Source organism: Brienomyrus brachyistius, chromosome 13 (genome assembly GCF_023856365.1).
Source record: "Brienomyrus brachyistius isolate T26 chromosome 13, BBRACH_0.4, whole genome shotgun sequence".
NCBI lineage: Eukaryota > Metazoa > Chordata > Actinopteri > Osteoglossiformes > Mormyridae > Brienomyrus > Brienomyrus brachyistius.
Window position 1 is genome coordinate 9,088,707 of NC_064545.1, and position 26,483 is coordinate 9,115,189.

The following is a 26,483-nucleotide window of genomic DNA, read 5'->3' on the forward strand; positions in this document are numbered from 1 at the left end:
AATTATAAACGTGGGCTTCCAATTCAATCTAATTAAGAGATATGAGATGAAGCGACGCTCCTTCCTGTTCAATAAGACAGTAAGACACGGCGCTGACCCGTTTCACAGCCACCGAGCCACCTTTAATGGAAGCGGCTGTGTGGAACAGCCCAATAATGCAGTACTTTAATCAGCTGGGCCCTCACCTCTGGCACCGCACCCCAACGGGGACGTTCTTAAGTGATCAAGAGCCTCTCTTCCTCCAGCCACTACCGGGAAATGGGCCCGCAGCTCACTACCGTATCCCTGGCAGGTGGATTAATGGGGGAGGGGGGGTTACAGGCGTGTCAGTGCTGCCCAGGACGCCTCCATAGAGGGTCTCTCACCCACCCAACAGGCAAGCACTGGGGCAGGTTTGTGTTACTCTTTGTGAAAAGCTCAAAGGGTGTGAAACTGGAAGCAGCCCCTTAAAATGGCACCGGACACAGAGTGAAAATGATGCGAAGGGTTTTTACCGCGTGCTCATTGTCTGGCCGTTACCCTTCACCATGTGCAGAAATCCGGCCTCCGCGTGTGACTCCGGCTCGCGAGCAGCCCCGAAAATAGGTTAATGTCCCGGCGCATTCCACAGATTACACAGAGCTCGCCTTTGAGAGCCGAGAGGAACGGAAAATTGGTGACCTTCCCTTGACCAGACCACACGGAAATTCGTCATCAGCTTTTACGGCTGTATTTTATCATATACTTCTTAAAGAAAGGAAAGTGCCGGAAAAATGGCCGAGGCGGTGGCGGCCCATTCATCATCCTGTCACTCTTCTGACAACCGTTCATAAATACGGCCCAATCTCCACTCCACCTGCTCGAGTTCCCTATTCAGCCTTCCAGCGCTTGCCTAATTACACCCCTTTCTCTCACTCTGAGTCCCGCACGCACCCCAGCACCTTATCTCCCTCCCCCCAAATAAAAAGCGATGAAGGAGCCCCCAAACCCAGGCAAAGACCCTTAAACTCTTATATACACGCTGAGCGATTAACAAGGGTCTGGCCTCTCCCACAGAACATCCAAAGTGCTTGTTCAGCAAACAGGGGCAGAATATGCAATTTCCTCAAGTTAAGGCTCCAGTAAATTGATATTTTTTTTTTTTTGCTCTGCCTGACACTGTTCATCCTGAAAAGAGGCCAGATTATCTAGTGGTCTTTCTTCTCCTTCCCCAAGATCATCACGAGTCAAACGCAGAAGTCCAGGCCAGTTAGAGGGACGACAAACAGGGGCTTTACTCACCTCTCTATTCTCCAGTTATGCCTAAAGTGGCAGACAAAAGAGTCAGATCTGCAAAAACATGTATTATTATCATAGATTCGCTTGTACTTTCTACACTATGCCTGGTCTTCTCAGCGCAATCCAGATCAATGTGATTGTTCTGAGGAAATGGCTTAAGAAAGTAAGATTGGGGGGAGGCTGAAAGTATAAATGCCAGTCGCATTAATGACGAGGGGGGGGGCAAAGTTATATAAATGCTTGTTGGATTTGCCACTGTGAAATCTGGGAAACAGCTAGGATGTGATTGACAGCTGAGACAGAAATGACAGTCAGATTGGGAATGGAACATCGGGACAGGGATGACAGTCGGATTGGGAATGGAACATCGGGACAGGGATGACAGCTAGGGTGGGAATGACAGGACCGGGAATAACAGCTGAGGGAGGTAATGACATCTGGGCCAGGAACAGCCAGAACGGGAATGATAGTTGGGGGAGGGAGTGACTGCTGGGACAGGAATGACAGCCGGATTGGGAATGGAACATTGGGATGGGAATGACAGCCAGGATGGGAGTGACAGTGAGGGCAAGACTGGGAAACATGTGTCAGCTCAGGCCTCAGTGCATTTTTTTGAGCTGTTGCTACAGAATTCTGTGGAATAAATTATCTGACGTTCTTTGCACTGTTACCATTTAATGTCATATATTAATTATTGTTGTTGTCTATTAAGTCTGGGTATCTTTTTCACTGTTTGATTTGAATGAATCAGCACTTGTTTTTCCCCTTTTTCCTGTTATCAATTTACATACTTACAATATATGCATGTGTATAAATTCCCCATCCATCCATCCATCCATCCATCCATCCATCTTCCAACCATTTCACTGAGACATGGTCATGGAGGGCCTGGAGCCTATTTCAGGCAACACAGGGCACAAGTCCAGGGGACAGTATACTAATTGAATTATCTAAAGTATATTTCACTCATAATTACAATTACTATAATTACTGGAACCAAATAAATAAGTAAAGTACCACTGCAATAGTTATGTGATGTGAAGATGATTAAAATAAAAATATTAAGTGTGTGTATGTGTGTGTGAGATTAGGTTTATATATATATTTGGTCCCCACAATGTAAGAAAAATCTGTCATTTTGACATTGTGGGGACCATTTCTCAGGTCCCCACAAAAATCTGTGAATGCGATCAAAAAAGCAAAAATGTCAAAAGTCTCGTATTTGGTTTGGTTATTTATGGTTAAGGTTAGGGCTGGGTGGGGGTTAAGGTCGTCATGTTGGGATTAGAGTTCTCCCCAAAGTAACGAATAGAGAGTCCCCACAAAGATGCGTGTGTGTGTGTGTGTGTGTGGTGGAGGTTGAGGTGTGTATGGGGTAGCCTGAGTCTGGGGGTCTGGAGGATTCTGGGAATTACAATCTCTTTCTCTCAGTGTAATGCTTCAAATTGTACATCCACTTTAAACATTTATGTCATTATAAGCCAAGAAAAGCCTATTCATCAGTTTAATTTCTCATCCTCTCCTACAACAGTACAATTAAGGAGATAGCAGATTAGCATCAGAAAGTGATACAGATTGAAATATCGTGCCTCTCTCTCCTGGTGCTAAGAGAACTCTCCCCGGTTTGTTTCGTCATTTCAGACCCATTTGGGGAGCGTGTGGACCCACAAGACACACGCTGCGTTTCCCAGCAGTAACTGTACCCATTTTAAAATCACTCACTAATATTGCAGAGCCAAGAAATAATACAGGCCCAGCACTGGAGTGTGAATGTAAATGTAGGTCACTCTCCAGGTTAGCCCAGGGATCTCTGATTGAGTGTGAATCCCGTTAGAATGTAAAAATGTGGATATTCAGAGGAGGTGTGTTTGAAGGTGTTTTACCGCCTTGCAGGAGATGAGAATAAAGGTAGTTAAAAAACCTGGGGTCCAGCTTTGGAATGACTTAAATATCTCCGACGTCAGCATTATGTAAACTTTCCTGAATAATGTGCACTTTCAAGTCTTCTCCTTCATAATGACTTTCCTCTAAGTGAAACAAAAAAATAGCAATTTAAGGCCTTTGTAAGAGAATGATATGTTTGTAGGAAGAGTTGTAGGCAGGATTTAAATTAAGCTCCCGACTTTACATATAACAGGATGGATTTTATTTTATTCTGGGGTGTTTATAGTCCTTAGGAAATTAGGCAGACGCGTTTTCCCTGGGAAGTCTGCAATACTAACAATATCTCCGAACGGCTATTTCTGATTTCCATGTGGGACAGTTTTTATATCCTTTGATCTCTTATTGATTTTAAAGCTCCATGTTTAGTTGAATTTACACGTCCATGGCAGTGAAGAAGCATCATTTCATTTATAGTCACACCTTTTGTTTACGTGAATCACGGCACATTTTACTGATACTGTAAAAACACCAGAAAATGTCCGAGCAGAACCGCTGCAGTAACCCTTCTAACAATTAACTCCCTTTCTATGGCAGACATATAAATCTGGGACATGCTGCCTCCTATTGATAAACCTGACGAAAATTTGTCGCTCTAAAGTGATTATTACTAGTGGAGGGTCCTGGGAAAAAATAACCAATGTGAAACAGGCCTTACAGCAGTTTAAAGGAGGGAGGGATTAATTAATCATGCTGCAGAAAGATGGGGCCTGCGCTGGCTTTATTTTTTAATATTACTTCTGCACCGTCCTTTGAACAAAAGAACAAAACTCCCCTTTAATAAGATCACTAATTAAGATCACCAATTTCAAGGGATAGCGATTGCATGTTTTCATTGGGACCAAAATGTAATTTTTCCCTATGACATGTGACTTTAGCTATATTTACGGATGGCAGAACTCTGTATTGGGCTATTTTGGGTCTTAGAATAATCCTTCCCTTTAAATATGATCGTCATAAGAGACCCTCGTACAGCTGCAGAGCCTTAGGAAATGTGTGAAAAGGCAGATAGGGTCCACTGCGATCGTGAACGGTCCGGTGCACAGACACTACCCAACAGTACGCTGCTCCCAGCCACAGAGGAGGTGATCCAACATGCTTAATGACTCACTTTCTGCTTGTGAGTTTGAATCCCAGCCAAGCTGACTAAGGAATCGCTTGCGTTTGAATTAAAAAAAAGTTCAAAATGTGTCATCTACGAAATAACCATCTGTACTTTATTTCTGCAGAGTTCCGTTTATATATCCCGGCTTCGTTGTTAAAACGCAACAAGATTTCCAGCTTCGGAAATTCACAAATCCACTCTTCTCCGTTTATGGGACGGCGGCAGTGATGCCAGTATTCCAGTAGGTGATGGCCATGCTCTCTGATCCCAAATGTGTGACTGTATCACTGAGGGCACAGAGGACTTAATGGAGCGACTCTGTAAATCGCCAGAGTGGTGAAGTGACTCTCTGTAGGTTGGGACAGCAGGAAATCAGAGGCTGTCAATGAAAGCTCATTTGACAGGGAATAAATGATGCCTTGTAAACAAATTGCATTATTGCTTTAATTCATACGAGCTAATTAGATTTGTCAGGAGGGAAATGTGAATGTCAGGGAATGGAGTCTATCGGACACAGAGGTTCAGGATAAATCTGTATAGACGGAGGGGGCTGATGTCTGATGTCTATGACGTACCTGTAACCAGATTATACGTCTCTATTATAACTGGGGATAATGTGCTCTGCACCGAAGCTCATCAACATTTTCTTAACGTTCTGCACATAAATCGAATAACCAATTAAAATCAAGTTTGTCTACCATATTGGTTTGACTTTTCCTGCTGTAATGCAGACAGGGGCAGGTCGAAAAGCAAAAGAGACACATTGAAAGACAGGAGATGTTTAGCTGCCAGCAGAGGGCAGCACTGAGGCTTACTCTCACTACAGTGCCTCTTATCAGAGGTCAGACAGCTTCCAGTAAAACAGAACCATACTAGATCAAAATTGTAATCTTCTGTGGGTAAAATAACCATTTCAGAAATAATGTGATAACAGGTAACATTTTCAGGTCTTTCCATTTGAGCACAGGCTGCCAAAAATGGGACAAGTACCTTGGTTGAAAAAGATTTCAAACACGAGCGAAATAAGTTTGGCAGGAGAAACTAGTAGCAGAATGTTGTGGAAGGAAGGGAAAAAGGATGACCCATAATGCACCAGCCACATCCTCATTAAGCTACAGGCTTAAATGCTTTAAAGCATGAAATTACCTCCATCACAGATTAACCTGGTTTTCAAATGAATGATCCATACCAAGCCATGAGGTGTAGATTATGAAAATAATAGCGAGCATTGAAATGTGCCTGTGCTTGAGTACAATATGAAAGACGCGTGCGTGTCTCAGTGATGGGTTAAGGCTGAGCTTTTTCCCTCACTGTCCCCGATTATTTCCCGGAACCTCACAACTGGGCCTTAAACGTCCATCCCCGGTGCTGTTGAACAATCCCCACTCTCCAGGCTGTCAGACCCATAGCAGCACATTGCTGCCGTTAATCCTGGGTTTGCGGCTGTTTTTGGAGAGACCCTCACATTCACAGCTAGAGTGAATTAAAGGCTGATGGAGAGACTCCATGTGCAGCTCGATTTCTGAGCGCCCGTCTGATCCAATACGCTCTGTCAGAACTCGACTCTTTCAAACAGAGAGGAAAGTGTCTAGGAATTAGGAAAGTTTGGCCCAAATGGCAACTGTCCCCTCCTCTGTCTGCCCAAGTGGAGATGGATGCCCATGGCATTGCTGAGGGCCATTTAATCTTTGACTTACAGGGTTTATCTGAAATTCAAATGGCTGCTTTGGAGAGCTTGGCCACCTCAGTGACGGGGTCATAACTGTCCATCAGGACATTCACAGCTTCTTCTGGGCAATTACACTGGGGGAGGGGGGGGGGGGGCACGCCCTCACCAAGGAACAACAGCGAGACAAAATGAACACCAATCAGAGGCGTTCTTCACTGTGCACAACCAATCATTATAAAGAGCATCGTTTTCAGTTAATTGGATTTTCAGTTAGTGGATTTCTGGGATATTCATACCCTAATTCAGTAGTCAATTTCAATTCTCTTACGAAATTCAGTTGCTTAATTGGTTGTATGCAGGGTGACCCATAATTAGCGGCTACACCTGTTTGATCTTGGGGGTAAATGCAGATGTGTGACAGCTCATGCTGGATTGTTGGTTTATGGCTCAGGGAGTCTCTGATCAATTTAATGATATGATGCTTTAATTATCATTTGTACAAGCACATTGGAATGTGTCAGATTTCATAAATCCCCTCTTTCACCCATCCCATCACAAACAGAGGGTGTTATTGTGCTACGCCAATACCACACCCCCATAAGGGATTATCCTTTGGTTTGAACCCTGAACCTCCAATTATGTAGCCAGCATCTTGCCCACTGCACCACTCTGCCACGGTCAGTGTGTCGCTAGGGTAACCGACAGCTGCCCCACGCTGCCTGGGACGGGCTCCAGGGGCCCCCTGACTCTGAGCAGGATAAGTGGTTGGAAGGTGGGGGTGGCAGCCTGCTACTGCAGGGAGGAGCAGCCAGGAAGTGCTGTGGAGGCAGGTCAGCTAGGAGCAAGGCTGCCTGCAGACAGGCATTGCATGGGGCAGCACATTCTGGGGCCTTCACTCCCCAGGAGGGGGCCCAGTACCACCATTCACTGATGGAAGGTTCTCATTGGTCTTCCTTTTGATTGACACCCACTCGTTGTTTTCTTAATATGATTACGAATAATACTTTTATCGCTTGTGTTACGTTCAGATTTTCGCATATACTGGACTCTAGGAATAGTTCTCAATTATGATTAAAAGTCAGTTTCAGGTTTTAAAATGTGTATCAAACAATGTGCATAGCAAGAAAGAAGGTGGATGTAAAAATGTGTGTGAAGCATTAATCACATCCTCAGCTATCGGGCAACCATATGGCCGAGCAGCATGTGATCCCAGTAAACCTGCTGATTCTCAGTCACTGGGGGCCATTACTAGTAATTCCTGCCTCTCTCTTCATCTCACCTTTGCATTGAAACCAGAAAAGTGCACTGGGGCAGAATCCTTTTTCTGTTTAGTTGAAAATACTGCAAAATTTGAGAAATGAGTGGGAAGTTTTCTTAGCAGCTCTGGGAAGGGAACTTCAGCAAAGAGACCATGAATCCAGCTGTAACCACCTCAGAGAGAACATCTACAAACATCTCTGAAGCCATCAGTACCGGGAAACTCCCACCTTCCACCCGCCTACTTTGGACATTTACGCTACACACACGCACAAAGTCAAACATAGTTTATACACACATACACACACACATATATAAATTTATATGTTGAATTTATATTTATGTGTAGCACCATGGGGTACAGTAGAAACAGCATTTGTATGCTTGAACATGAGTGTGTTGACAATAAAGAACTTTTGAGTCTTATCCATCAGCACTAATGGTCACAGTTTATCTCTGAGTCAAACTGAAGGGCTTCTGCCCTTGTAATGATGAAAAGCTTCCATATTAGCTGAAGTGCAGCATTCACTCTTCTAAATCACCTTTCTGCCTTCGTCTCTACATGCCTGCAGTGCTGCCCTCTCCTAGGTCGGTGCCCCTTTACATTCCCTGAATGTTTTTATGTTGCACTGGGCTTTCAATGGAAGCTCAGCCTAGCTGCACTTATCTCCAGTCGACTCCTTGACAGCCTTATGTTTATACTGTGCTATTTGCCTCATTTGTACGTCCCTTTGGACAAAAGCGTCTGCTAAATATGTAAAATGTATTGTTTGTTTCCTTTTGTTTTTTTTTTTCCCCATTAGAAGCTCCGCCTCCAGCTCACCCCACACCCTTTGGATTTATAATACTGACAGGACTGCATTAATCGTGGAAGGTGGCAGGAACAGCATTTTGGCTTTGCATGTACAGCCCTCTCCATAATGTTTGGGACAAAGACACATTTTTCCTAGATTTACCCCTCAGTTTACCCACAGTTCAAAATTCAGACAATTCTGACGTGATTATAGTGCACATTTCAGACCTTAATTTAAAGCTATTTCCATACATTTTGGTTTCACCATGTAGAAATGGCAACACTTTTTATACATTGTCCTCACATTGCAGGGCACCATGACGTTTGACATGTTACTTTATTTTATACTTTCATCATTATTTTGTTTCTATTTATTATACTATCTCTTTTTTATCCTCCTTTTACATCCCACCATTTATACTTTCATTTTGTAGTTACTTGCACTTCTTCTCATCCCTTATTTATCTTAATCACATTCATTTATCCATCATAACTTTATCTTTTCCTTTTCATTAATTCACCATCGATAATTTTACTCACTACATTTTAACCTGCCTCTGACGTTTCCTCACGCAAAGTTCTGAGATCCATGATAACTTTTCTAAGCTCCCATTTTTGTTGTCAGTTCCGGTTTATATTGTTGCGTCTATTCTTTTATTATTTACTAATTAATCTATTTTTGAACTTATTTATAATTTTCTTTCATGTCCCTTCATTTTACATAGATTGGGTGGGCGTGGCAGTAGGGGAGGGTTGACATTTTGTTATTATGCAAAGTACTTTGTGTTACGTTGTGTTTGTAGGAAAAGTGCTATATAAATAAAGTCTGATTGATTGCTTTATTAGTGCAGGGATAAGACCTAAGCTTGCTTCTACCATTTGGAGTTTGTAGTTGCCGTTGTTAAATATGACAAGAAGAGCTGAAAGTCACAGAAGCCACTATGAGGCTGAAAAACAAGAATAAAGTCATCATAGATATCAGTGAGGATTACCAAAATCACCTGCCCGGGATATCATTAAATAAAGGAAGAATGCACTGGTGAGCTCAGTGATCACAAAGGGACTGGTAGGCTGAGGAAGAAATCCACTGCTGCTGAGCGAGGGATCCTCAAAAAAAACAAAATCCCCAAACACCTGTCCAGCAGATCAGAGGCAGGTCTTCATGCGGCAGGCGGGTCTTTGTCAGAGACTAATACCTGCAGAAGGCTTCATGAACGTAAATATCTGAATCCTTCATGTCACTTTGCCTGCCTCTGCCCCCCTGGTTCCAAGCTCCCCGAGATGCCCGTCAAACCACATAACAGCATAACCTCCTGGCGCCTTGAATCTGCCTCACCATGGCAATAGTGCACAGATGATCGCACCATAGGTCATTACGTGCGATAACTCATCATGACACGATGTTAATGGCTGGCTGATCCCCCCCCCCCCCCCGTGTAATGAGCCGACGCGATTAACTTTATCGCTCGGCTTCAAGCGATATGTACAGACGATTATAAATGACAGGTATGTATCCAGTGCAGTCAAGAACAGGGGGCAATGCAGTGGTGCAGTGGTTAGCACTATTGCCTCACACCTCTGGGACCTGGGTTTGAGTCTCCACCATGGCTTCATGTGTGTGGAGTTTGCAGGTTCTCTCCATGATGTTGTAGATCGATGGATGGATGGATGGATGGATGGTTTAGAACAGGCAACCCCTAGCTCATATATTGGCAATTACAGTTTCTCACTTCATGGTACCCGTGTCTATCCTACAATGATAGAACATAAGATTAATGCAAGAAAAGAAATTGAGTGGTTAAAAGAGAATGCAGACCATAATTATTACTGCATGTGGCTGTATCCAGAGGAATCTCCAGTTAAAATATGATGTCCAAACAAAAGCCTGTCAGGAAAGCAGAGGCCATACTGCCGGAATGGCGAGATGAGCCCCGCAGGCTGCTGCTGCAGTGCATCGAAGGTACTGCGGCTACCTGGGTGCCTGATCGATCGATCGATTGGCTGATCGACGGGTGATCAGGCCCTGGGAGCTGGGAGGATGCCGCTTTCTCATGATGGGGATCAATTGCTTTCGTATCTAACGGCGAAGAGAGTTGAGCTCATTATGCAGGCAGGGCGAAGTGGGGATCTCACCCTGCACCTCCATCGCTCCCGCCAAGGGGCCTCTGGGAATCGGGGGGGGGGGGGGGGGGGGGATGCTCTTTGATGTATCTGTCACTCCTGTCAGCGGCACCTAAATAAGCACGTTTAATAAGGCATCCATCATTTCATTTCCAGCTGTTTTGTTCTTTGCTCTCAGCAATGATACATTTACTTAAATAAACCGCCACATTTCATGCACTTCCATGAATATTTTTTTACGCAGTCAAGCATACCTAAAAATAACTCAACTGAAAATTATTTTCCGCTCTCTCCGAGGCACACGATGGACTCCCAACCAAACGTGTACAGCACTGGAAGGGCAGTGAAGATGTGAACTTTTTGTACATCCGCCTGCTGAATCTGTGACTACAGCAACATGATGCCGTAACTTGACGTTTAATCGAGACCCAGCGCCTCTGACTGTGTTGACGTTCACTATCGCAGTCCATACTCAGTATCTGCTCACACTAAAACTGCGGCCTGGTGTAACTTCCAGCATTTGCAACCCTCCAGTTACAGCTCCCTGGTGTGTGAGTGTGAATGTGTGAGTGTGAGTTTGTGCCTGGTCCAGGAACGTTTCTGTAAGTCAGCAATCAATGCAGATGAGAGCCCAGTTCAAACAGGATAAGGGGCACTGTCTTTAAGATAGGAAAGAAGTCCTAATCGTCCAATTGCACTGTTTTTCAATTGTGTATGAAGAATAATTAATGGTGAAATGTTAATTAAACACCCAGAGTAATTAATTGGAGGATGTAATTAGTATCAAGTGGTTGAATTATTATGAAGGAAGTGGTCCAGGAGACTCGACATGCTGTCCTTCATGAATCCTGTGAGCACGTTAATCACTATAGGGGAGGACACACGGCATTCGACTGGGAAACGTGCTCTGATGGTACTGGTGTGAAGCAAAACTGCTTCACATTTTTAGGCACGTCTACGAACAGCTTGTGAAAACGCCTTACTTAAAAGAACCAACACACATCATGAACACCTATACCACACACACACACGATAAAGTGAAGTTGTATGGGACAACAATGACAGGCGGCTGTTGTTAATGAAGCAGTAACCACTGTGGCAGCTCACCAGACTTGTAGAGAAACATCCCGGGCTGGTCATCCAGGGCCAAGAGTGGGAGTAGCGACAAGATGGTGACCTTCAGCTGCCCAGCAGATCTAAAACTAAATAAACAGAAGAAGCACTGAAGGTTTCAGCCATGGCGGTGTCCCGAACTGCATGGAAATGTTCAATTCAATTTCAATTTCAATGATTACTATTCATCCATTTCCTGAAACTGCTTATCCTATTCAGGGAGACAGAGGGCCTGGGGTCTATAAGTAAAAGGCAAAAAACAACCCAGGATGGGGTAGCAACTCATCACAGAGCACATTCACATACACACACACACACACACACACACACACACACCACATTCAGTCACACAGGCACACCTAGGGGCAATTTGGTAACTCCAATTAATCTCAGTAGGTTTTTGGAATGTAGGGGCAAACTGGAGTATGCAGAGGAGACCCCACAACGACACAGGAAGAACATACTGTACAAACTCCAGTGTTACTTGTTATTACTGCTTACCAAAAAAATAAAATCATAAAAAATTGAATGGCATCATTTGTATAATTATTTACATAGAGGATTAAACAATGTAACAAAGCAGATTTACTGTAACAGGGTCTAGGTGTGTGATGTTAGTACTGATAAAGTTATTCAGTGCTTTATTACATACGAAACACTCTGAATGTACATAACAGAACATATACGCGTCTGACACTAATGTGTAAGATCATCGCTGTAACATCAGTAATTCCATAATAATTTATCTTGTAACAAAATGCAGTTTATGGGGTTTTTACATAGAAGACAGACATTGGCTCAAAGCCCTTCAGCCAGTAAAGTGTCCCCTGAATATTCTGGCTAAGCACATCTTTTTGCTGGCCTGCCAGAGCCAGTGCTGCCCCCTGCAGGCCACTGCCTGGGTTTGTGCCATCACGACGTCAATCCCACAAGTGTAGCTTCTTGGCCCCCGATGACACATCAGGCCACTGCTCTCCAAACAATTTAAAGAGTAACGCCTCCCGGTGGCAGAGGGGAAATCAGCCTGCTCCGCATTTTCTGCTGACGGCAGTGGGGCGGGGGGGCCTCTGCTCAGCTAGCGGCAGCATGCTAATGGGTTGCACCCCCCCGCCTCCCTTTAAACCGCCCATTCCTGGTATATCAAATGTATGTGGAGATATGGCCGCGTACTAGCACTGCAGGGGGCGTATTGCCTTTGGCGAGTCATGATTCCTCTCTGGTGTGCGATTAGGTCACTCTGCTGACGCGGGAAATGCTGACAGCCGCGGAGAGAGACGCGGCGGTATTACGGCAACTGTATTAGACAAGCCATAAGTCTAATATGATGTCTAATATGATGTCTAATATGATGTCCGCGTCCAAACGGCAGAAGCTGTACAGACGGTGCAAGAAACTGCAAATGGGTAACAACGGGTTGCAGTCGGCTGGGAAAACGCGCTCTGATTGTACTGCTGTGAAGCAAAACTGGTTCATATTTTCAGGCACGAACAGCTGGCTAAAATTACTTCCTTAAAAAAAGCTATACCGCACACATGCGGTAACCAATACTGCATGGAAACAGACCTTGCAAAGGCAGTGGAAACTCGCAGTGGAATACTGCATGTGCCATGGAATCTGGTACCACACACAAAAAAACCGTATCGCATATGCGCTGAAACCCACATCACGAATGCTACAAAAACCCGTACCGCACTCAACATGGAAACCTGTACCACACAACGCAGAAAGCCGCACTGCACACCTCAGAAAGCCGTACTGCACACCTCAGAAAGCCGCACTGCACACCTCAGAAAGCCGCACTGCACACCTCAGAAAGTCGCACTGCACACCTCAGAAAGCCGCACTGCACACCTCAGAAAGCCGCACTGCACACCTCAGAAAGCCGCACTGCACACCTCAGAAAGCTACACTGCACGCGCCACAGCAGTACCCTAAGGCAGAACAAGCTGGACAATATTTCACATATGGGGAGCATGTGTTACAGAGGCTAGTGTCAGACTGTCTAATTTTACACGCAGAGCAAGATAACCAGGCCAATATTCACATGATACAGCAACATACAGCACAGCAGTTCATCAAAGGTTCAGTGTAGCACCTGACTTCCATACGGTCCAGATAAATGCTTTTTAAAATCTTTCTCTGTGCTGTTCGTGTTAAAGCTCCACAAACAAAGCCGGTGTATTAATTAGAGGCATCACAGAGGCACATGTCTCCAGCCATGAATATGTAACGCTTTAAAATGAGCCACACTCAGACACAAGGAACCCAGCCACGAATAAATACTCACTATCCATCACGTGTGAAAAATTAATGAGACCCTGGAGCTGCAACTATGGCTTCGGCAGCCAAAGGGCACCGAGAAATGATTATGCTTTATTTTAAGAAGTAGGTCAGAGAGTTCATAAGTTTGTTGGTTAGGAAAAAAGGGCATGGGGGTGGCGCTCTCTCTCCTTCAGAAGAAGGGTGTGGGGTCGGTGCTCTGTCTCATTTAGAGGAAGGGTGTGGTGAAAGGGCTCTCTCCTTCAGAAGAGGGGTGTAGGGTTGGTGCTCTCTCTCCTTCAGAGGAAGGATGTGGGGGCTGCTCTCTCTCCTTCAGAAGAGGGGTGTAGGGTCGGTGCTCTCTCTCCTTCAGAGGAAGGTTGTGGGGTCGGCGTTCTCTCTCCTTCAGAGGAAGGATGTGGGGGCTGCTCTCTCTCCTTCAGAAGAGGGGTGTAGGGTCGGTGCTCTCTCTCCTTCAGAGGAAGGTTGTGGGGTTGGTGCTCTCTCTCCTTCAGAGGAAGGGTGCAGGGGCTGCGCTCTCTCCTTCAGAAGAAGGGTGTAGGGTCGGTGCTCTCTCTCCTTCAGAGGAAGGATGTGGGGGCTGCTCTCTCTCCTTCAGAAGAGGGGTGTAGGGTTGGTGCTCTCTCTCCTTCAGAGGAAGGTTGTGGGGTCGGCGTTCTCTCTCCTTCAGAGGAAGGGTGTGGGGTTGGTGCTCTCTCTCCTTCAGCAAACGAGTATGGGGGCAACGCTCTCTCCTTGAGAGGAATGGTGAGGGAGCGGCACTCTCTCTACTGATAGCATGCAATCAAAGTATACTGCATAGTATACTACAAAATATACTGCAAATTACAGTATTGCATATACTGAAAAAGTATACAGAGCATACTACAAAACAAATATTACAAAGTATAATACAGAGTATAATGCAAAGTATACTACAGATTATGAACTACATAGAATAATATAGATTATTCTCATTTGCAAACTAACCACTGAATGTGAAGTCCAGGATAGAGTCCCCTAGCTCATCACATCAACACATGCACTGTTACAGGCTTCCATCCAGCATGTGTGCATATGGACATGGAGATGACTTTCAGGAAATAATTTAGGAAAACCCTTCATAATATTTATCAAAATTATACACATAATGGCTATATTCTTGATCAGACAACTGCGGTTACGCTGTGTGTGACAGGTACAGTGATACACAGAATGTATACAGATTGATATGAAGCTCACATGGATGCACTGAACTCTATACGCACACTTGACACATTGCCGGCTCTGCATCTTAACTGTGTCTTCAAATAATTTTCAAAATAAGTTTTTATTATACATTTTCAAAACTGGAAAGGTAGGAAGACTGGAATAATTTTACCATAACTTCACTGAGACTTTCAGGGACGACCACACAACTGAGACTTCTGGCCGATGCCAAAAGACATACGCAAAGCCTCCGAAGAAGATCTATCAGATTTCCACCAGAAGGGCAACCTTCCTGTTATCCCTGCCTGATTACATTTTCACAACTTTCAAAACAAAGGGGCTTGGATAAGCAAAGAGATCATAACATATCATAACTTGCGTTTATCTTCTGCACTGTGCCCCTCTCTTTGTTATTTAATCCGAATGTGTCAACTTCCTTCAAGAAAAATCTCACCCAACGTGAGGTGCCACTCCCTTAAATGTATATTATTCCAAGAGTTTTCTTTAAAATGTGATGTTTTTAGATACTCATGTTTCTTCCAGTGTTTATCCACTAGGCCAAGGCATTCGGAGGGCAGCCATAAGACATGTTTGAGATTGAAGCAAACGCAATATTCAGCTCAGACTGGAAACCTGGTGAGAACATAGAAACTCCCCACGCAGAGCAGGGAAGGTTGGATTCCCACCCCTTGGTTCTACTGCATCGCCAGTGAGATGGGTTACCTTTACTGTGCGAGGGAGTGAGGCAGGACCTGCCGTACCCTGTGTCTTCATCACCACGACCACAGTCTACTCAATTAAGTGCAACTGTCCAGGGGATTAAATCCCCCCCCCCCCTCGCACCCATATAAAGGGGCACAATGGTTAGTACTGTTGCCTCACACCTCTGCCCCCACTTTGCAATAATACCACTTACAGCTGACCGTGGAATATCTAGCAGGGAAGAAATTTCACAAACTAACTTATTGCAGAGGTGGCATCCTATGACAGCACCATGCTTAAATTCATTGAGCTCTTCAGAAAGGTACATCCTTTCACAAATATTTGTACACATGACGGCATGGCTAGCTGTTGGATATTATATACCTGTCGTCCATATAGTGTATAAGTCCATTGATGTGGCTCTTTTAATGCATCCTATGTTTGCTGTGTCAAAACCTGAGTGTAATTTTCTAAGTGTTCATTGCATGCAGATATTTAATGTGGATAATAAAAATAATGCGGACACACCTGATTAATAGCAGAATACCAGCGTCAGGCTAAACGAAGCCTCAGGCTTAACGAGTCTCCATGAGGCCTGGCACAGCACCCAGAACCCAGGCTTTCAGATTTATTTCTTCAAGCTATCCGGAAAACCTTTCAACAAATAAAGTTTTGAATGATGTTTTCTTGACTCTGAGAAGAAATACAAATAATCAGTGTGATGAGCTTTTTTATTTTTGGCATTAAAATTTTTCTTAAATACAATACTGCACTCCGTTCCACTGCTACCCTGTGCAGCATATGCATTCAGTCATTTCCGGAAAGACCTTTGTTAAAGCTCGTCTAGGTGTGTTGGTCACAATCTCATCCTCATTCCCCACATCTAATGAGCAGAAGCGTAAAGTAACAGAACATAAATACTTCCTTAATACTTAAGTAGTTTTTTTTTTCATATTTGTATTATATTGTTTTAATTTTTACTTTTATTTCACTAATAATGACATTTTTCTCTGATGCATGCGACCATCATTACCCACCCAATAAATGGAATATTATTTGTGAAAAACCTGAGGCTCACCTATAGGGCCGCACAATTCTGAGAAAAATAGGGATCAAGATTCTCTCTCAATTCTTGATCAATATATTTCAATCTTCATTATTATTTTGCATTACAAATTGTCTTTATGGAGAAGGAACAACCAATATGAGATGCACGATATATCGGTTAACATTAACTGATATTGCTGCCTGATATTTAAACGAAATGAAAATACGTAGTTAGCAGCAGTAGTACTAAAGACACAACTACTGAAATAATGGAGATTATTACATAGGATTACGGAGATGATTACATTGGATTACGGAGATGATTACATTGGATTACGGAGATGATTACATTGAATTGCAGGTTTAAAAACCTCTCATTCTGTGGATCAGAACAGGTCCATGGTCCAGTATTCCAGGGGGGCACCGAACACTGTGGTTTTGTGAAAGGACGAGTTAACTTCCAAAAACAAACTATACATTTGCAATTATGACCCTTAACATTCATGCATTCCGTTTGCATTTGGAAAAAAGTGGAAATGATTAAACTTATGACCCCCCCGCCCACCCCGATTGCCATTTTCCACAGGCATCAAATGTTAGGAACCCTGTGGACAGTCAGCCATTTTCCATAGAGGGTTTTCTTCACCTCATCCCCCGTTCGACCACGGTCTCTCCCCCCACTTACATCCACCCCTGTCACAGAACAGGAAGCAATGTAACATCATTCCTCTAATTTGCTCCAGCAAGCTTGGCAAGTTTCACCGCTTTTTCTAAAGGAAAAGAAAATATCCAGTCTTCCTCTTGTGAATCACTTTTCCTTATTGTACTGCACTGTGACTTTCAGTGCTACAGTATATTCAAACCTGTCTTGAGTTCATTTAAAAGGAGTTAAAAAGGATTTTAACATGTAACACTTCTTACTTTCGATACTTGAGTGCTTTGTTATTTTTTGCAGGCCATTGGAGCTTGGAGACGTATTACAGATGTGTTAAGCAGAGACTCGGATTTAGATATTTATTCACTGGGATGATGGTTTATAATTCTTTGTTTTTTGTAAATAGATGTTGAGTTCATGACTGAGTTAATGGCATCTTCTCACATCTCAGAGATGGAGTTTGGCTGGGTGAGGAGGCAGGGTCCCGTTCTCACATGAGGAGAGGTGTCTTCACTCTGGAACGTCCAGGTGCTCTGACCATCACCTGACACCACGACACCCATCCTAACGTTCTTCATGCACAGGTTCTCCATGAATGTGATTGAAAAGTATCTTCAGCTGTGGTACAGAGCTTAGATATCATCGACCCATTATGTCAATGCTTATCTTAGTGAGGGTCACAACAGAGTTCTATTACACATTTATTGCTTAAATATTAATTATTAACTATGATTTTTGTTCATAAAACCAATCACTTTCCAATATGCTTTCTAACGAACAGCAGACACCCTATTAATAATAATAATAATAACTGCATAATAATAATAATATCACAGATAGATTGTGGATACAGGATGTCTGGACTCAGCCTTAGAGATGTGGTGATGAGCTCAGACATCTGGGAAGAGCTGAAAGCCGAGCTGCTGCTCCTCTGCACCGAAAGGACCCAGCTGAGGTGGTTTGGGGATCTATCTACAGTAAAACGTTTCCTGGACGCCTCCCTGAGGAGGCCCGGGGACAGACCCAAGACATGCTGGAGAGAAAATATCTGTCATCTGGCCTGGAGGTGCCCGGGTATCCCCCCCCCCCCCCAGAGGAGCTGGAGGAGGTGGCTGGGGAGAGTGAGGTCTGCTGTCGCAACCCAGAGCTAGAGAAGCAGTGGAGGATTGATAGATAGATGAGAGGTGTGTATGGAGGCTGCGGGAAGCTGCCATTCCAAGTCAGCTGAGCAGCTTCACCTTTTAGAGGCTGCACGTACTTTTCTCTCATTTCCTCTATGCGTTTATCGATCAGACAAAGACAGAAGCACACAGGCATAGACGCCCAAAGAAGTCCCAGATCTGCACACACACGGACACAGGCTCTGGTACAGAAGAAAGACACAGATAGAGACTCGCTCTGCAGTCGGAATGCCAGACTCTCAAGTTATCTGTTGTATCGTACTCAGGGATGGGGGATCACATGATTCATTGATGTGACAGCAGGAACAGTACAGTGACACTGCTGTAGTTGATGTGGATGCTGTAGAGCTACAGGACGCAACACGCCGCCTGACTCGGAGATTTAGGGCATCACCCGCTGCACTGAGGAGTAACCCTCCATATGCCGAGTCACAGAGGAGTAATCATGGACTCCCAGGCCCCCCGTTCTCTCCGGATGGCTTCGCCTCCTTTGCCTCCAGCTGCTTGCCCTCTGGGGGTTGTTGGCTGTGCAGGATCCCGTTCCTGAGACATTCGGTTCTTCCAGACTTTCTACTGAATGTTTCTCCTGCTGTTTGTGGGGCCTTGAGCCAGCTGGCAAGTCACTGTGCTCAAGTAAAACAATTATAATGACTCAGGCACAGAGCAGAAATTTACAAATACTGCAATTAATTAAATAAGCAAAGTGGAACCACAGCTTTCAGAAAATGCAACGCTAGCACAGGCCTAGTAAACATCCAGCACAGAGCCGGCACAGAGTCAGCACAGGCCTAGTAAACATCCAGCACAGAGTCAGCACAGAGTATGCACAGAGCTAGCACAGAGTCGGTACAGAGTCAACACAGAGTTGGCACAGAGCTGAAAAATATCCTGCATAGAGCATACACAGAGCTTACACAGAGTGATCACAGAGCAAGCACACATTTGGCACAGAGCTTGCACAGAAGCAGCACAGAGTCAGCACAGAGCCGGCACAAAACTAGCACAGAGCAAGCACACAGCTGGCACAGAGCCAGTGTCTCTCCCATAATGCAATGTTTAGAGGCAGCACAGTGATTTTAATAGAATGAATGAAGAACTAGAGAATCTTATATCAACCATGATGAAATGTTAAAATAATGGCTGTAACAGCTTGATTTGCCTTCCAGTAGTCAGTGATGGCAACCTCTCCATGTAATAAACCATAAATATAAAAGTGCAGCTGATGATGTCACAGGCAGAGGTGAGATCATAAGGCCTTTCTGAAGCGACCTACCCTTCACCTACCCCCCCATCACATCCCGGGCGGCGCAGGGCAGGGGTCTCTCCAGATGGGACAGCGGGTTTTTTTGTCTTCTTACTTGGAAGAGGCTTCATTATGGAGCCCCTGGCATTAAGTGGCACGCTCCAGCAGAACGACAAGATAAAGAGCGGCGCAGGTTGGACCTCCGCATGCGAGAAGGGAGGCAGGAAAACCTTAAGCTTGATCGGGATTCATTGCTCATTCAGAGTCAGCCGACGGAAGGCAGTAAGGATGATCTCGAGAGACCCGTACTGTTGAGGGCGGCACGCTGGAGATGGCAACGTGTAACGCAGTGGAGGGGGCACCGTGCCCATCCTGCCGCGACCGCGCGCATCTCCCTGGCCTGACTTAATGTCGTTATCTGAGCCAGCGCCGCCGAGCTCCTCCCACGAGCCTCTAGGGGACGCTAATTGGCTCCAGAGCTCCCCCTAACAACGTGGCAGCCGGTACCACCGCTCGTCCCACTAACACCCTAAACAGCAGTTTGCAAACAACACCAGGGCGGTAATAAGCGGCTAGGTGGGCAATTAATATACTTACAAGGTGCCTCGCTTGCATTGTTATGTAAAAAAATGCCCGTTTGGTGAAAATAAAATACTAGGAGTCATTAATATATTCCGTTAAGCGGGGAGGTGGGAGCCTGACTAAGTAATTAAAGTCTTTAGGGGTTTAGTGATACGGCCCCTTTGGGGGGGAATTAAAGGGATTTTAAAAGGGAATCGAGGCAAAATGAAATATAAAATAATATATACACACGGTCACGGCTCCAGTCATTAGCTGTCAACTTAGACTGCCCTTATTACACAAAAAACACGCCCCCTTCCCGGGGGGGCCCAAGCCGTGTCCTGTCAGAGAAGATGGCACCCCCCACCCCCCATGATGAGACCTGGATCTTAAAGCAACGAGGGCCGTGTGCTGATGTTGAGGGAGCCTGAAGACAGAACCAGTGAGGTACTGTAAGGGCCCTGAACACGGTATTCAAACCCTGACATGCAGGCATATGCGGGGACTGAACACGGTATAGCCCTGTCATCATTATTACGTTATCACGCAATACCTGAACATAAGCTTAACATAAGCGAGTTGTGTTTACAAACCTGTTTGCTAGCATAAGAATGAATACTAGCTACACTTTCGCCAGCCGCACTGACTCCGCCCTCTCATCTGCTCTCTGTGCTGCAAGTCTTGACCTCAGGCAGATGTGTGAATGCATGCAAAAGTACCGTAACAACCTAAAATACCTTAGCAGCTTTAATATACACTGCCTGACCAAAAGACTTTGCAGACTTTAATATTTCGTTGGACCTCCTTTAACTTAAACATTTCAACATTTTTTCCATCCAGATTTGCATTCATTTCTTGATGAATTTTGCATTGATAATAGATGAATTGAACCACTCTGTAAACTCTTCTTCAGAAAAGACTTTCAGTGGGGTTAAGGTCAAGACCCTGTGGCGGCCAATTCCTCATGCTCCCTGAACCACTCTTTGACAGTTCGAGCCCGATGAATCTTAACTTTATCGTCCTGGAATATTCCCATGCCGTTAGGAAAAAAAAAATCAATTGATAGGATAACCTGGTCATTCAGTAGTCCTATGTGTATAAGCAGAAGGTCACAGGGTTGCAGAGTAACGTTACCTTTGGGTATGAGAGAAAGATTCTTGAGCCTTATTACAAAATAAGTAAAATGTAATTAAAATGTTTTTAAAATGTGATTTTGGAGGTAATTAATTTTCCCAGCTTTCCCAGTCTGCCCTCTCTGTGCAGCCAGGTCTGCCTGTGTCTGTCTGTGACTGTGGAGGGGTTGTGCTCACAGGGCCTGTCCTCTCTGTGCAGCCAGCTGTGCATGAGTCTATCTGTGTCTGTGGAGAGATTGTGCTCACAGAAAATGGAGTTAGGATTCAAACCCACAACCCTGGAGGTATAAGGCAACAAAGCTACAGGTAACTTATAACCTCCTCTAAACAAGAAATCTGCTCGGAGCACTCAAGAATAAGATTAATTCAAAATGATGCCATTTAATTAACAGTTTCTCGAAGACTGTGCTTAATTTATAGAGCAAACATGGGCCTGGGGGTGGGGCACCCGAAGCCTGCCCACTGAAGAAGAGAAAGCACAGTGCCCCAGCTGAGGCGGGGGGCTTCACGCAGGCTTTTAAGCCTATTAGGTGGTGTGAAAGGGTCATTCTTCTCTCCTGGACTGTCAATACATTATTATCTTCCTCATGGCTGCTTCAGGGCACACTTTCTGCTCCGGTGTACATTTATACTGGATGATTCCTTCCTGATTAGTATAACGAAACACTGCAGATCTCTCACTACCTCCAGTGTCTGCACATGTCTGCTCTAGCAGAGTCTAGCTAATAAGTGAAATTTTGGCAAAAATGCAAAATCACAGGACCAAAATTAGAAATCGATGTCTGTTCAGAGCTGTCATATTCCAACAGTGAGGGAGGTGGGGTCAGGCGTGAGGGTAAACCAAAAGGGGGCTTAATTACGCGATGGGAATATGGTAAACAAAAGCTGACCACATGGGGTCAAACGCAAGACGAATGCAGAAAAAAGGAGAAACCACTGTAGCACGCACTGGAGCAACATCAGTGACTGGGGAGCAGAGGACTTGGACGCACTCTTATATAGCACTGATGCGGAGCAAACGAGAGGCATCTGGTGTGAATCACCCGAGGACTGAAACAGGAGGTAAAACAAATTAGTAACAGGTGTGGCTCATTAGAGTCTTTTAACTAAATCTTGGGACATTACGAAAAAAGGTTAACATTTAAGGAGGCAGAGATGCACTTTGGCAAGGTACGATTTGGACATAAGGAGGTGGAGTTGGGCTCTGTCTATATTTAAACCCTGGATGTATGTATGTATGTATGGATGGATGGATGGATGGATGGATGGATGAGGTATGTAAAGTCATTTAGCCCCTCTGGCTCACTGCAAACTCCTATCCATCAGTGCCTGTTCTGCCTCAGGGTCACCTATCAGAGATAGACCTCGTGTTTTGTGTCACAAACAAACCACAGCTCATGCAGCAGCAGGATGTAGCTGGGACAACACATAACTCTTATATGGAACGCATGCAGCTCTCGGCTAAAGCATCACTGTCCGAGGGACCTGCGGAAATCCTGCAAGCATTAGCATCAATCGCGGTGCAAAGCGACATCGGCCTCTGCAACCAGACAAATGGACAGCACATCTGTTAACGTCTGTTAAAGTCTCCCACATGCGTTTATTTGTTGAGGTGTCCCCTTCACTTAAAAATCACCGAATGTCCATGATTAGCAGCAGAACTGGATACCAGACTAGATGAGTACAAATAAACAGCCGTCACAGAATCTAAAATTCATTATTCTAACCTGAGCACTGAAGTGTATACTGTATAAAATACACTTCCCATTACCGAAAAGTATGTTAAGTATTCCTGGGTGGATGGTAGGACTGTCTGCTCCGGCTCAGGGAGAAGCATATTCCTGTTCCTCCGGGCTGAAAAGCTGCCGATTTGTTGGATCTCTAAGCGCCTGTAATTACTCAGTCAGTTCCTCCTCATTATTTCCAAGTAATCGCTCCTTTTCTGCTTCGGTACCTTTTGTTTTGTTCGTTTATCTTCGCAGTCATGAGTCTGCCAGAGTGTGGTTATGTTACCCCAGTAATCGGGGGTTAATTATCACCCCACCCATACACACTTTAAGTATAAACCAGTAGCTACATGATCCCCCCCCCCCCCCCCCGGTGTCCAGCCCAAATGTACACCTGGGAGAGTGTATAAGGAAACGAGTCTTTGACAAAGTCAACGCATCACGCATGTAATAAATTAACTGTTTAAAAAGATGAGATTACAAGGTTTCTTTTTGAGTGTCAGAGCGTAAAGGAGAATGGAATTTATTCATTTTATTTATTATGTTAAGAGCTCAAATGAATACTGTCAGAGGTGCAGGGTGAGGGGGGTGTCCTGCGGAGGTGCAGGGTGAGGGGGTGTCCCGCGGAGGCGCAGGGTGAGGGGGTGTCCCGCGGAGGCGCAGGGTGAGGGGGTGTCCCGCGGAGGTGCAGGGTGAGGGGGTGTCCCGCGGAGGTGCAGGGTGAGGGGGTGTCCCGCGGAGGTGCAGGGTGAGGGGGTGTCCCGCGGAGGTGCAGGGTGAGGGGGTGTCCCGCGGAGGTGCAGAGTGAGGGGGTGTCCCGCGGAGGTGCAGGGTGAGGGGTGTCCCGCGGAGGTGCAGGGTGAGGGGGTGTCCCGCGGAGGTGCAGAGTGAGGGGGTGTCCCGCGGAGGTGCAGAGTGAGGGGGTGTCCCGCGGAGGTGCAGGGTGAGGGGTGTCCCGCGGAGGTGCAGGGTGAGGGGGTGTCCCGCGGAGGTGCAGGGTGAGGGGTGTCCCGCGGAGGTGCAGGGTGAGGGGTGTCCCGCGGAGGTGCAGGGTGAGGGGGTGTCCCGCGGAGGTGCAGAGTGAGGGGGTGTCCCGCGGAGGTGCAGAGTGAGGGGGTGTCCCGCGGAGGTGCAGGGTGAGGGGTGTCCCGCGGAGGTGCAGGGTGAGGGGGTGTCCCGCGGAGGTGCAGGGTGAGGGGGTGTCCCGCGGAGGTGCAGGGTGAGGGGTGTCCCGCGGAGGTGCAGGGTGAGGGGGCGTCCCGCGGAGGTGCAGGGTGAGCGGGTGTCGTCCCGCGGAGGCGCAGGGTGAGCGGGTGTCGTCCCGCGGAGGCGCAGGGTGAGCGGGTGTCCCGCGGAGGTGCAGGGTGAGGGGGTGTCCCGCGGAGGTGCAGGGTGAGGGGGTGTCCCGCGGAGGTGCAGAGTGAGGGGGTGTCCCGCGGAGGTGCAGAGTGAGGGGGTGTCCCGCGGAGGTGCAGGGTGAGGGGGTGTCCCGCGGAGGTGCAGGGTGAGGGGGCGTCCCGCGGAGGTGCAGGGTGAGCGGGTGTCGTCCCGCGGAGGCGCAGGGTGAGCGGGTGTCGTCCCGCGGAGGCGCAGGGTGAGCGGGTGTCCCGCGGAGGTGCAGGGTGAGGGGGTGTCCCGCGGAGGTGCAGGGTGAGGGGGCGTCCCGCGGAGGTGCAGGGTGAGCGGGTGTCGTCCCGCGGAGGCGCAGGGTGAGCGGGTGTCGTCCCGCGGAGGCGCAGGGTGAGCGGGTGTCCCGCGGAGGTGCAGGGTGAGGGGGGTGTCCCGCGGAGGCGCAGGGTGAGGGGGTGTCCCGCGGAGGTGCAGGGTGAGGGGGTGTCCCGCGGAGGCGCAGGGTGAGGGGGGTGTCGTCCCGCGGAGGTGCAGGGTGAGCGGGTGTCGTCCCGCGGAGGTGCAGGGTGAGGGGGTGTCGTCCCGCGGAGGCGCAGGGTGAGCGGGTGTCGTCCCGCGGAGGCGCAGGGTGAGCGGGTGTCCCGCGGAGGTGCAGGGTGAGGGGGTGTCCCGCGGAGGTGCAGGGTGAGGGGGTGTCCCGCGGAGGTGCAGGGTGAGGGGGGTGTCGTCCCGCGGAGGCGCAGGGTGAGCGGGTGTCGTCCCGCGGAGGCGCAGGGTGAGGGGGTGTCCCGCGGAGGTGCAGGGTGAGGGGGTGTCCCGCGGAGGCGCAGGGTGAGGGGGTGTCGTCCCGCGGAGGTGCAGGGTGAGCGGGTGTCGTCCCGCGGAGGTGCAGGGTGAGGGGGTGTCGTCCCGCGGAGGTGCAGGGTGAGGGGGTGTCCTGCGGAGGTGCAGGGTGAGGGGGTGTCCCGCGGAGGTGCAGGGTGAGGGGGTGTCGTCCCGCGGAGGTGCAGGGTGAGGGGGTGTCCTGCGGAGGTGCAGGGTGAGGGGGTGTCCCGCGGAGGTGCAGGGTGAGGGGGTGTCGTCCCGCGGAGGTGCAGGGTGAGGGGGTGTCCTGCGGAGGTGCAGGGTGAGGGGTGTCCCGCGGAGGTGCAGGGTGAGGGGGTGTCGTCCCGCGGAGGTGCAGGGTGAGGGGGTGTCCTGCGGAGGTGCAGGGTGAGGGGGGTGTCCCGCGGAGGTGCAGAGTGAGGGGGTGTCCCGCAGAGGTGCTGCCTTCATCTGCATGTGAAGGCGAGCTGTGATGACGCAGTGAATCTGCTTCACAAAAATGAATTCAGAAAATAAGCAGCATCAGTAGCCAAGGACAGCGGGGGGAGGGGGGGGGTGAGGTGCTGCCTTTCCGATGAGCCCAGAAGGAGCTGGTCCTCCACCGGTAATGACGGGGAGGGATGGTGTCGCCCCAAAGTGAAATGTACTGTTAGTGATTACGAGTGTCCAGTGAGCACTGTTCCACTTGAAACAGCTGGCTGAATTCGATTACTCAAACCCCCTCCCTGTCAGCTCCCCCCCCCCACCACCGCCAGGCCACTCTGAGGTGCCCCACTGGTCCATATCTCTGACCTCCGTGCTCACATCTTAGGTTCCACTTTAATTTGTCACGATGCCTTAAGAGTGTGGGGTCACCACAGCCCCATCCGCTCTGCCATGTCTCTTCAGCCCCATCCTCACGCTCTCCTCTTATCTCCCGCACCCCGGACCTGTCACCCTCTCTGTACCCCTCTTTATATAGCGCCTTTCCCAGTGCAGTTGCCTGAAAGAGCTTAACACAGAATCAAACAACACCGGCCTGTCCTTCCAGAACCTGGAGGCTGGATGGAGAATGATGCTCAGTATGTTTTGGGTCGTTGTCATGGTGAATAAGTGCCCAGTGACTCAGGGCACAGAGAGATGGTACCATCGTCTCTTTCAGCATATCTGTGAACTCGTGATGCCTTCACACCTGACACCTGCAGCACTCATACACCCCCACAGAAGAACACTGCCACCACCATGCTTTACTGTGGGTACCATACATTTTTCATCATACTCCTCTCCCTCGTGACGTCACACAGTTTGGACGCCATCCGTTCCGAAAACATTTACCTTCATCACTCCAAAGTGTAG

General features: G+C 47.2%; 1 protein-coding gene across 1 annotated transcript; it reads right to left on the reverse strand.

Moving 5' to 3' along the window:
• Positions 1-23,525: 23,525 nt before the first annotated feature.
• LOC125706786 (basic proline-rich protein-like) lies at positions 23,526-25,604 on the reverse strand. Its single transcript, XM_048973606.1, has one exon. It carries the CDS (start codon positions 25,602-25,604, stop codon positions 23,526-23,528), a length of 2,079 nt encoding a protein of 692 aa, XP_048829563.1.
• Positions 25,605-26,483: the final 879 nt, after the last annotated feature.